Source organism: Nerophis ophidion, linkage group LG18 (genome assembly GCF_033978795.1).
Source record: "Nerophis ophidion isolate RoL-2023_Sa linkage group LG18, RoL_Noph_v1.0, whole genome shotgun sequence".
NCBI lineage: Eukaryota > Metazoa > Chordata > Actinopteri > Syngnathiformes > Syngnathidae > Nerophis > Nerophis ophidion.
Window position 1 is genome coordinate 48987627 of NC_084628.1, and position 13804 is coordinate 49001430.

A 13804-nucleotide genomic window follows, 5' to 3' on the forward strand; every position below is an offset into this window, starting at 1 on the left:
TGAGGTACCTACACATAACGTTACGTTAGTCAATGTATCACACACAGTAACGTAAAGTTAGACGGCGGTCAGCAGTACCACGTATTTAAGCCACCTACAAAAAGACAAACATAGTCAATTAAAGGTCAGTTAAAGTGTATACTATATAGAACATATGTGTACATATTGCATAGGGCCCGGACATCTATAAAGTACAACTCTGTTCATTGTAATCTTCATGTATTTGTTATGTTTTTCATGTGTACGCACACATAAACACACATACAGTGTTTTCTAAGACACCTAGTGGGGGAAATCCGTTTTGCAGTTTGGGTTCTATTTTGACCCTCCTGTCTTGCCGTAGCCAGCTTGTGTGTGTGTTTCAGACAGCAGGTAGAGAGCAGTATGAGAGGTCCGATAATATCGGCCGATAAATGCTTTAAAATTTAATATCAGAAATTATTGGTATCGGTTTCAAAAAGTAAAATGAATGACTTTTTAAAACGCTGCTGTGCGGAGGAGTACATATCTGGTTAAACACGGACGTAGGGAGAAGTAGTCAGCAGCCCCTCCCCTCCACACAACACAGGAGTTGACTACTGCAGCATGAGAGCTTTACTGGCGACGCTTAATGACCTCATCAAACCGCCGCGAGCATAACAACAACAAGAGTGTGTTGTTGCCGGTGCTGTAGCCGTGACTATAACAAGCCAGTTTGCTTGGTGACTGACTAACGACACCATGTCTATGGTTTGGGATTATTTTTTAAAGTGTGTCTGACAGATAAAAAACTGGCAATTTACAATGACTGCAAAAAGTCATTTTCAATGACTGCAATTTGATCTCAAGAATCATAAGGAGATATACGATGGATACAAGCGGAAGATGGATGAAAAGCAAACACTAAAAAAAAGTAGTACCACACAGTTGTCATGAAAAGACTGCGCCGAGAAAAAACAAAAATACAACAAAAACCACCCCAAGGCGAAAGCCCACGTTGTGGTCAGGTGGCCTGTCTCAATGCAGCATTTCAGGAGCTCTGGCTGACTGCTAGGCCACTTCAAGCACTCACCACCAGCTTGCAGAACATTTGTGTTTCTCATACAAATATGTTAGAGCAGGGCAGACTGAGCCCACTTCATCATATCCTGTTATACAGTTTGCCAGGTAGTCTTGCACTAAAGGAGGACTATCTTATTGTTTGCTTTCTGACTCTAGTATAGTCTGGACTGAAGCTGTGTGCCTTCATTGTTTTTGTAGCTGTTGTTTTGAGGCATGTTTAAAAAAAATTATAATAATGCACGTTGTGAAAGTCCAAGTATAGTATTTCCCAGAGTTGTAGTGAGTATCAGGATTATCTCAGGAAGAGCATGTCCCAAATTCCAAGCTGCTGTTTTGAGGCATGCTAAAAAAAATAATGCACTTTGTGACTTCAATAAAAAATATGGCAGCGCCATGTTGGCACTTTTTTCCATGACTTGTTCTCTTATTTTGGAAAACCTTGTTACATTGTTTAATGAATCCAGAGGGGCATCACTACAAAATTAGGCATAATAATGTGTTCATTTCACAACTGTATGTATCATTATCAGTTGATATCGGAATCGGTAATTAAGAGTTGAACAAAGTCGGAGTATTGGATATCGGAAAAAAATCCATTATCATTCGGCCATCTCTAGCCTAAACTACACTCCAGACACTTGGGTCTCTTTTTTCATCAAGTATTATATCAGTTAGCTATCTGCTAAGCTAAGCAGCAAAGAGCAAGATGAGAATAATTTGTGTATACAGAGCAGAGTATGTATATTATACAGCACTATAGACAGTTTGTGTACATAGAACAGAGTATGTATATTATACAGCACTAAAGACAATATGTGTATACAGAGCAGAATATGTATATTATACAGCACTATAGACAATATGTGTATACAGAGCAGAATATGTATATTATACAGCACTATAGACAATATGTGTATACAGAGCAGAATATGTATATTATACAGCACTATAGACAGTATGTGTACATGGAGCAGAGTATGTATATTATACAGCACTATAGACAGTATGTGTACATAGAACAGAGTATGTATATTATACAGCACTATAGACAGTATGGGTACATAGAACAGAGTATGTATATTATACAGCACTATAGACAGTATGTGTACATAGAACAGAGTATGTATATTATACAGCACTATAGAAAATATGTGTATACAGAGCAGAATATGTATATTATACAGCACTATAGACAGTATGTGTACATAGAACAGAGTATGTATATTATACAGCACTATAGACAGTATGTGTACATAGAGCAGAGTATGTATATTATACAGCACTATAGACAGTATGTGTACATAGAGCAGAGTATGTATATTATACAACACTATAGACATTATGTGTATACAGAGCAGAATATGTATATTATACAGCACTATAGACAGTATGTGTACATAGAACAGAGTATGTATATTATACAGCACTATAGGCAGTATTATACAGCACTATAGACAGTATGTGTATATAGACCAGACTATGTATATTATACAGCACTATAGACAGTATGTGTACATAGAACAGAGTATGTATATTATACAGCACTATAGACAGTATGTGTACATAGGACAGAGTATGTATATTATACAGCACTATAGACAGTATGTGTACATAGAACAGAGTATGTATATTATACAGCACTATAGACAGTATGTGTACATAGAACAGAGTATGTATATTATACAGCACTATAGACAGTATGTGTACATAGGACAGAGTATGTATATATTACAGCACTATAGGCAGTATGTGTACATAGAACAGAGTGTGTATATTATACAGCACTATAGACAGTATGTGTATATAGAACAGAGTATGTATATTATACAGCACTATAGACAGTATGATTACATAGAACAGAGTATGTATATTATACAGCACTATAGACAGTATGTGTACATAGAACAGAGTATGTATATTATACAGCACTATAGACAGTTTGTGTACATAGAACAGAGTATGTATATTATACAGCACTATAGACAGTATGTGTACATAGAACAGAGTATGTATATTATACAGCACTATAGACAGTATGTGTATATAAAACAGAGTATGTATATTATACAGCACTATAGACAGTATGTGTACATAGAACAGAGTATGTATATTATACAGCACTATAGACAGTATGTGTACATAGAACAGAGTATGTATATTATACAGCACTATAGACAGTTTGTGTACATAGAACAGAGTATGTATATTATACAGCACTATAGACAGTATGTGTACATAGAGCAGAGTATGTATATTATACAGCACTATAGACAATATGTGTATACAGAGCAGAATATGTATATTATACAGCACTATAGACAATATGTGTATACAGAGCAGAATATGTATATTATACAGCACTATAGACAGTATGTGTACATGGAGCAGAGTATGTATATTATACAGCACTATAGACAGTATGTGTACATAGAACAGAGTATGTATATTATACAGCACTATAGACAGTATGGGTACATAGAACAGAGTATGTATATTATACAGCACTATAGACAGTATGTGTACATAGAACAGAGTATGTATATTATACAGCACTATAGAAAATATGTGTATACAGAGCAGAATATGTATATTATACAGCACTATAGACAGTATGTGTACATAGAACAGAGTATGTATATTATACAGCACTATAGACAGTATGTGTACATAGAGCAGAGTATGTATATTATACAGCACTATAGACAGTATGTGTACATAGAGCAGAGTATGTATATTATACAACACTATAGACATTATGTGTATACAGAGCAGAATATGTATATTATACAGCACTATAGACAGTATGTGTACATAGAACAGAGTATGTATATTATACAGCACTATAGGCAGTATTATACAGCACTATAGACAGTATGTGTATATAGACCAGACTATGTATATTATACAGCACTATAGACAGTATGTGTACATAGAACAGAGTATGTATATTATACAGCACTATAGACAGTATGTGTACATAGGACAGAGTATGTATATTATACAGCACTATAGACAGTATGTGTACATAGAACAGAGTATGTATATTATACAGCACTATAGACAGTATGTGTACATAGAACAGAGTATGTATATTATACAGCACTATAGACAGTATGTGTACATAGGACAGAGTATGTATATTATACAGCACTATAGGCAGTATGTGTACATAGAACAGAGTGTGTATATTATACAGCACTATAGACAGTATGTGTATATAGAACAGAGTATGTATATTATACAGCACTATAGACAGTATGATTACATAGAACAGAGTATGTATATTATACAGCACTATAGACAGTATGTGTACATAGAACAGTGTATGTATATTATACAGCACTATAGACAGTATGTGTACATAGAACAGAGTATGTATATTATACAGCACTATAGACAGTATGTGTACATAGAACAGAGTATGTATATTATACAGCACTATAGACAGTATGTGTACATAGAACAGAATATGTATATTTTACAGCACTATAGACAGTATGTGTACATAGAACAGAGTATGTATATTATACAGCACTATAGACAGTATGTGTACATAGAACAGAATATGTATATTATACAGCACTATGGACAGTATGTGTACATAGAGCAGAGTATGTATATTATACAGCACTATAGACAGTATGTGTACATAGAGCAGAGTATGTATATTATACAGCACTATAGACAGTATGTGTACATAGAGCAGAGTATGTATATTATACAGCACTATAGACAGTATGTGTACATAGAACAGAGTATGTATATTATACAGCACTATAGACAGTATGTGTACATAGAGCAGAGTATGTATATTATACAACACTATAGACATTATGTGTATACAGAGCAGAATATGTATATTATACAGCACTATAGACAGTATGTGTACATAGAACAGAGTATGTATATTATACAGCACTATAGGCAGTATTATACAGCACTATAGACAGTATGTGTATATAGACCAGACTATGTATATTATACAGCACTATAGACAGTATGTGTACATAGAACAGAGTATGTATATTATACAGCACTATAGACAGTATGTGTACATAGAACAGAGTATGTATATTATACAGCACTATAGACAGTATGTGTACATAGAACAGAGTATGTATATTATACAGCACTATAGACAGTATGTGTACATAGAACAGAGTATGTATATTATACAGCACTATAGACAGTATGTGTACATAGGACAGAGTATGTATATTATACAGCACTATAGACAGTATGTGTACATAGAACAGAGTATGTATATTATACAGCACTATAGACAATTTGTGTACATAGAACAGAGTATGTATATTATACAGCACTATAGACAGTATGTGTACATAGAACAGAGTATGTATATTATACAGCACTATAGACAGTATGTGTACATAGAACAGAGTATGTATATTATACAGCACTATAGACAGTATGTGTACATAGAACAGAGTATGTATATTATACAGCACTACAGACAGTATGTGTACATAGAACAGAGTATGTATATTATACAGCACTATAGACAGTTTGTGTACATAGAACAGAGTATGTATATTATACAGCACTATAGACAGTATGTGTACATAGAACAGAGTATGTATATTATACAGCACTATAGACAGTATGTGTACATAGAACAGAGTATGTATATTATACAGCACTATAGACAGTATGTGTACATAGAACAGAGTATGTATATTATACAGCACTATAGACAGTATGTGTACATAGAACAGAGTATGTATATTATACAGCACTATAGACAGTATGTGTACATAGAACAGAGTATGTATATTATACAGCACTATAGACAAACACGCATAGCTGCTTGAACGGGTCCTTGCTGCAGCCCCTTCACTGCGCATGCTCAGTCGGGCGTGCTAACGGGGAGGATGTAGCTAGCTGCCTGTAAAGATCTGCTGCCTTCTTCACAACAACAATAACTCCCGCCTTTTTGTTCGCGCGCCCCTCCAGGACGTTGTATCTTGCAGGACTTTATAGCTCCCAGGACTGGATATCGACAACATTTGGGTTAAGAGTACTCTTGCATCGCGCGACTGACATTTAGTGGTGTTTGTTAGCGGGCTAGCTGCTGTGTTGACAATGGGAGCGCAGGACTCTCCATCTTTGCCACAATCATGGCCGGCCAGCAAGGCCGCAGACGGGCCATCGGGAGCCAAACACCGCCGTCTTTAGACACCACACACGCCAAAACGGCTCGGCCGCAAACCACAACACAGTGCGCGGGAACGCAAGCGTCTTGGCAAACATTTGTCGTCTAATTCTATTCTTTTACAGACGAGACAGCGAGGCTAGTTTGCTAAGCGAGGCTGCAACCTTCGCCTTGTCGTTAGCCTCTCGGCGGCTAACTGCAGCTCGCCTTCCTTCTTCCATTTTGTGGAAGAAAAGTGCGTGGCCGCCACTCCGCACTTCGATGTGTGCGCGCTAGAGAGTCCTGTCACTTCTTCAACTGTCACTTCTGCCCTGGATGAATGTGGGACAAAATGGAGACCCCGACCATTGTGTACGACTTGGATACCTCCGGGGGCTTAATGGAGGTGAGTAAGCGTGTCAGGGCAACATTCACATCTAGTGCTGCACGTCTTTGTCTTTATCAAGGCATCTGGACTTTTGAAAGCAGTCTACTCCAAAAACTTTATGGTATTTGGAATCTAGTAGCTTGTACCGGGGAAAGAGGCCACGTCACATTAGGATTTGAAATGTCAACCGTGGACACTAATGTTCAATGTATATTCATATGTACTGCTTATATACTCATGTACTGCTTATATATGCACATGTACTGCCTATATACACACATGTACTGCTTATATACACACATGTACTGCTTATATATGCACATGTACTGCTTATATATGTGCACATGTACTGCTTATACATGTGCACATGTACTGCCTATATGTGCACATGTACTGCCTATATGTGCACATGTACCGCCTATATGTGCACATGTACTGCCTATACGTGCACATGTACTGTCTATATGTGCACATGTACTGTCTATATGTGCACATGTACTGCCTATATGTGCACATGTACCGCCTATATGTGCACATGTACTGCCTATACGTGCACATGTACTGTCTATATGTGCACATGTACTGTCTATATGTGCACATGTACTGCCTATATGTGCACATGTACCGCCTATATGTGCACATGTACCGCCTATATGTGCACATGTACTGTCTATATGTGCACATGTGCTGCCTATATGTGCACATGTACTGTCTATATGTGCACATGTACTGTCTATATGTGCACATGTACTGCCTATATGTGCACATGTACCGCCTATATGTGCACATGTACTGTCTATATGTGCACATGTACTGCCTATATGTGCACATGTACTGCCTACACGTGCACATGTACTGTCTATATGTGCACATGTACTGTCTATATGTGCACATGTACTGTCTATATGTGCACATGTACTGTCTATATGTGCACATGTACTGTCTATATGTGCACATGTACTGTCTATATGTGCACATGTACTGCCTACACGTGCACATGTACTGCCTACACGTGCACATGTACTGTCTATATGTGCACATGTACTGTCTATATGTGCACATGTACTGCTTATATGTGCACATGTACTGTCTATATGTGCACATGTACTGTCTATATGTGCACATGTACTGCTTATATGTGCACATGTACTGTCTATATGTGCACATGTACCGCCTATATGTGCACATGTACCGCCTATATGTGCACATGTACTGTCTATATGTGCACATGTGCTGCCTATATGTGCACATGTACTGTCTATATGTGCACATGTACTGTCTATATGTGCACATGTACTGCCTATATGTGCACATGTACCGCCTATATGTGCACATGTACTGTCTATATGTGCACATGTACTGCCTATATGTGCACATGTACTGCCTACACGTGCACATGTACTGTCTATATGTGCACATGTACTGTCTATATGTGCACATGTACTGTCTATATGTGCACATGTACTGTCTATATGTGCACATGTACTGTCTATATGTGCACATGTACTGCCTACACGTGCTCATGTACTGCCTACACGTGCACATGTACTGTCTATATGTGCACATGTACTGTCTATATGTGCACATGTACTGCTTATATGTGCACATGTACTGTCTATATGTGCACATGTACTGTCTATATGTGCACATGTACTGTCTATATATGCACATGTACTGTCTATATGTGCACATGTACTGTCTATATGTGCACATGTACTGTCTATATGTGCACATGTACTGTCTATATATGCACATGTACTGTCTATATGTGCACATGTACTGTCTATATGTGCACATGTACTGTCTATATGTGCACATGTACTGTCTATATGTGCACATGTACTGTCTATATATGCACATGTACTGTCTATATGTGCACATGTACTGTCTATATGTGCACATGTACTGTCTATATGTGCACATGTACTGTCTATATGTGCACATGTACTGTCTATATGTGCACATGTACTGCCTATATGTGCACATGTACTGCCTATATGTGCACATGTACTGCCTATATGTGCACATGTACTGTCTATATGTGCACATGTACTGTCTATATGTGCACATGTACTGCCTATATGTGCACATGTACTGCCTATATGTGCACATGTACCGTCTATATGTGCACATGTACCGTCTATATGTGCACATGTACTGCCTATATGTGCACATGTACTGCCTATATGTGCACATGTACTGCCTATATGTGCACATGTACTGTCTATATGTGCACATGTACTGTCTATATGTGCACATGTACTGCCTATATGTGCACATGTACTGCCTACACGTGCACATGTACTGCCTACACGTGCACATGTACTGTCTATATGTGCACATGTACTGTCTATATGTGCACATTTACTGTCTATATGTGCACATGTACTGTCTATATGTGCACATGTACTGTCTATATGTGCACATGTACTGCCTATATGTGCACATGTACTGTCTATATGTGCACATGTACTGCTTATATGTGCACATGTACTGTCTATATGTGCACATGTACTGCTTATATGTGCACATGTACTGCCTATATGTGCACATGTACTGTCTATATGTGCACATGTACCGCCTATATGTGCACATGTACCGCCTATATGTGCACATGTACCGCCTATATGTGCACATGTACCGTCTATATGTGCACATGTACCGTCTATATGTGCACATGTACCGCCTATATGTGCACATGTACCGCCTATATGTGCACATGTACCGCCTATATGTGCACATGTACCGTCTATATGTGCACATGTACCGCCTATATGTGCACATGTACCGCCTATATGTGCACATGTGCCGCCTATATGTGCACATGTGCCGCCTATATGTGCACATGTGCCGCCTATATGTGCACATGTGCCGCCTATATGTGCACATGTGCCGCCTATATGTGCACATGTGCCGCCTATATGTGCACATGTGCCGCCTATATGTGCACATGTGCCGCCTATATGTGCACATGTGCCGCCTATATGTGCACATGTGCCGCCTATATGTGCACATGTGCCGCCTATATGTGCACATGTGCCGCCTATATGTGCACATGTGCCGCCTATATGTGCACATGTGCCGCCTATATGTGCACATGTGCCGCCTATATGTGCACATGTGCCGCCTATATGTGCACATGTGCCGCCTATATGTGCACATGTGCCGCCTATATGTGCACATGTGCCGCCTATATGTGCACATGTGCCGCCTATATGTGCACATGTGCCGCCTATATGTGCACATGTGCCGCCTATATGTGCACATGTGCCGCCTATATGTGCACATGTGCCGCCTATATGTGCACATGTGCCGCCTATATGTGCACATGTGCCGCCTATATGTGCACATGTGCCGCCTATATGTGCACATGTGCCGCCTATATGTGCACATGTGCCGCCTATATGTGCACGTGTGCCGCCTATATGTGCACGTGTGCCGCCTATATGTGCACGTGTGCCGCCTATATGTGCACGTGTGCCGCCTATATGTGCACGTGTGCCGCCTATATGTGCACGTGTGCCGCCTATATGTGCACGTGTGCCGCCTATATGTGCACGTGTGCCGCCTATATGTGCACGTGTGCCGCCTATATGTGCACGTGTGCCGCCTATATGTGCACGTGTGCCGCCTATATGTGCACGTGTGCCGCCTATATGTGCACGTGTGCCGCCTATATGTGCACGTGTGCCGTCTATATGTGCACGTGTGCCGTCTATATGTGCACGTGTGCCGCCTATATGTGCACGTGTGCCGCCTATATGTGCACGTGTGCCGCCTATATGTGCACGTGTGCCGCCTATATGTGCACGTGTGCCGCCTATATGTGCACGTGTGCCGCCTATATGTGCACGTGTGCCGCCTATATGTGCACGTGTGCCGCCTATATGTGCACGTGTGCCGCCTATATGTGCACGTGTGCCGCCTATATGTGCACGTGTGCCGCCTATATGTGCACGTGTGCCGCCTATATGTGCACGTGTGCCGCCTATATGTGCACATGTGCTGCCTGTATATGCACAGTTCAGGGGAAGTCGTGACCGACTTGTTTAAACTACTTTCACAGCAAATTCAGACACTTCTGGCGCCCCCGAAATCTGAGGAGGTAGAAAAGAGGAGTCGGAAGTTGGGCAGGGACGTCCGGAGAAGTGGTAGGGCCACCAACCACGACACATGCGACAGTTGTCGGGAAGGCGGCGATCTATTGTGTTGTGATCACTGTCCTGCAGCCTTCCACCTCCAGTGTTGGTAAGTTCACTTTTTTCTTAATCGTCCATTCTCACATGCCACGGATTGAACGAAAAAACCATGTTAGATGTTAAATTAGCAAGACATAGAACTCAGCCAGTTGTTAACTGTAGCATCAGGATGTTTATAATGTGGCCAAGTTTCCTACAATCGACATACACAAACCACGGCAAATAAAAAAGTGCGTCTGTTTACAATATGGCGACCTCCCGGCTTCATTCTCTTCTTCCGCCATTTTAGCAACACTTTGAAAAGCGGGTTTAGGAGAAAGTATTTCCTCGACAATTGGCTTTTAATAAAATGTCATTTTCGTATCTCGAAGTGTGGCTTTGTAAGTTGGTCTGCTTAAAGACGTCATCATTGGCAGTGTTTCGGGTTCTATTTCATGGTTGTAACAATGAACTACTAACATAATTGTGACTGGCATTTGAAAGAATGGATAGAGTAGCTTTTCACGTAGCACACCCTGATGTATGGTCTAGCTACTGCAAGCTTCACTGTCACAGTTAAGTGGTCTTCAATACAATGATGTATTTTATCCAGATAGCATTTCTCTTGCTTATAGGGGTCCTGTTATTCAAAAGCAACTTTTCGATACCTGTAGGCACCTGTTTTGTGTATTTGGGTTACCCATAAGTCCCAGAAATTTGAAATCAAGTCATGGAAGCATGACATAGATATTTATACCACTTTGTAACACGACATCTATGCAACATTTTGGCCAGAGCACCACAAAAACACGTCCTGTAGACAAGGGCTGGGCGATATGGCTGAAAACTGTGTCACTGTATACGTTTGTTTATATAGTTGGATATTGATAATTATCAGGGGTGTAACGTTATTGTGGATCCAGCGCTATTTCGCTTTCTACACAATAATACCGTGACGCCTGAAGGTATTAAACAGAAACTTGGTGTGTTGTTTTTTCGGCACTTTAGCTTTGGCTGTGTCTGAAAATAAACTATATCTCCCAGAATCCTCTGCGCTGTGTGGAGCCAAGGTAGGGGCGTGGAACGCCGTAAGCAGGAAGGGAAGTGTGTCTGTAGTCGATGAGAGAAATTGTTGTTGTTTTTTTACATTGCTTTTCGCTATCCTAATATTTCATTCATAAATTATAGCAACTTAATCCATAGTTTCAATGTCAAAATCCAGCAAAAGCATAGCACAACTACATTAGACCATTTTGATTTTGTTTGGTCCACAAAACTAGATAGACTGTTTGGTTTGAAAATGGAGAATTCCGGTTCGTTCATGACGTCACTTCATAAACCATGTCAGCACAATCGTACACAAAGGTGACCTTTGGTTGACCTATAAAACAATCCTAAATAACTCAGAAACGAAAACAGCACAAACAACCATTTCAACTGCACAAACCAGCACAAACGATTGAGACTATTTTGCTTTGATTTCGAGAACGGGGGGGTGGGTGACCTTCGGTTGACCTATAAAACAGTCTTTAATAACTCAAAAACAAAAGCAGCATTTCATTTCAACTGCACAAACAGATGAGACTATTTTACCAGAGTTTTGCGAGGGGGGGGGCAACTTAACACAAGTTATCATGGTATTGAGGCCACGGTACAATATTATTTTGGTATACATGTATGTCCATGAAAAAGGCTTTAAAATGCCATAGTGTGTAAAATAAAGTGCCATGAATGTTTATGATGAACACATTTACTATAATTGAACAGAAACACAATGGTACAATTTTCTAATGTTTATTTGTACAAACCAGTGATGTAACAATACCAATCTTTAGGTACCGGTACTAAAATTATTTCTATACTTCTGGTACTATTCAGTACTTTTCTAAATAAAGGGGACCACAAAATTGTCTTTATTAATATTAGGGCTGGGCCATATGGCCTTTTTTTAATACCTCAATATTTTTAGGCCATATCGCGATACACGATATATATGTGGATATTTTGCCTTGGCCTCGAATGAACACTTGATGCATATAATGACAGCAGTATGATGATTCTATGTGTCTACATTCAAACATTCTTCTTCAGACTGCATTCATATATGCTACTTTTAAACTTTAATGCAGAGAAGGAAATCCCAACTAAGTCAATTGACCAAAACTGTATTAATCAAACAATTAAGCAATGGCACAAACGTTCATGTCATTTCCAAAACAGAAAGTGCAAGATTGTCAGAGACATTTTAAGTGTCAAATAAAAGTTAGTTGCATAATAGGAAATCAAATAGCATCCGTCTTTCGCTATGTGGTAGGTTACTACGGAGGTTATTAAATTCTGTTGTTGACTATTTTTTTTCATACGGTTTTGTTCTGGAAATGTTTGCCTCAGCATTTTGATGGTGTGGGCGTGTGGCATCAAACAGAGATGTTGACATGCGGAGCCAGCACTCTTCATTCTCTAGCAGGTGACTTTTCAAATCATGCTACATATTAGCAGTAATACTACTTTTTATAGCAACGCTTTTGTCGCATTCTTGACAAATTACGGTTGTCTGTTCGACATATTCCCACTTGAAGACAAACCACCACCAGACAATGGACCCCTGCTGTTTTTCTTGGGAATTAATTCTTCCTTCATTCGCACCTTCTTTCTCTCGTATTACCACTCGCACAGCTCTGCCAGCATCACAGCTAACGTTAGCCATGCTGCTACCTCCCTGCTCCGCAAGGGCGTATACCAGGGGTCAACAACCTTTTTGAAAGCAAGAGCTACTTCTTGGGTACTGATTAATGCCAAGGGCTACCAGTTTGATACACACTTAAATAAATTGCCGGAAATAGCCAATTTGCTCAATTTACCTTTAATAAATAAATGTATATATATATAAAAATGGGTATTTCTGTCTGTCATTCCGTCGTACATTTTTTTTCCTTTTACGGAAGGTTTTTTAGTAGAGAATAAATTATGAAAAAAACACTTAATTGAACAGTTTAAAACAGGAGAAAACAGGGGAAAAAATGAAAATTAAATTTTGAAACATAG

General features: G+C 39.4%; 1 protein-coding gene across 2 annotated transcripts in view; it reads left to right on the plus strand.

Moving 5' to 3' along the window:
• The first annotated feature begins 5923 nt into the window (after positions 1 to 5923).
• Positions 5924 to 13804, plus strand: part of LOC133537295 (PHD finger protein 12-like) — a 44653-nt gene continuing 36772 nt past the window's right edge. Inside the window, exons 1-2 of one of the 2 annotated variants that reach the window (XM_061878300.1) lie at positions 5924 to 6599; positions 10648 to 10829. In XM_061878300.1, the coding sequence (XP_061734284.1) occupies positions 6534 to 6599; positions 10648 to 10829 (248 nt within the window). In that variant the 5' untranslated portion in view covers positions 5924 to 6533. The remainder of the gene's footprint in view (positions 6600 to 10647; positions 10830 to 13804) is intronic. The other variant, XM_061878299.1, reaches the window with a different exon arrangement.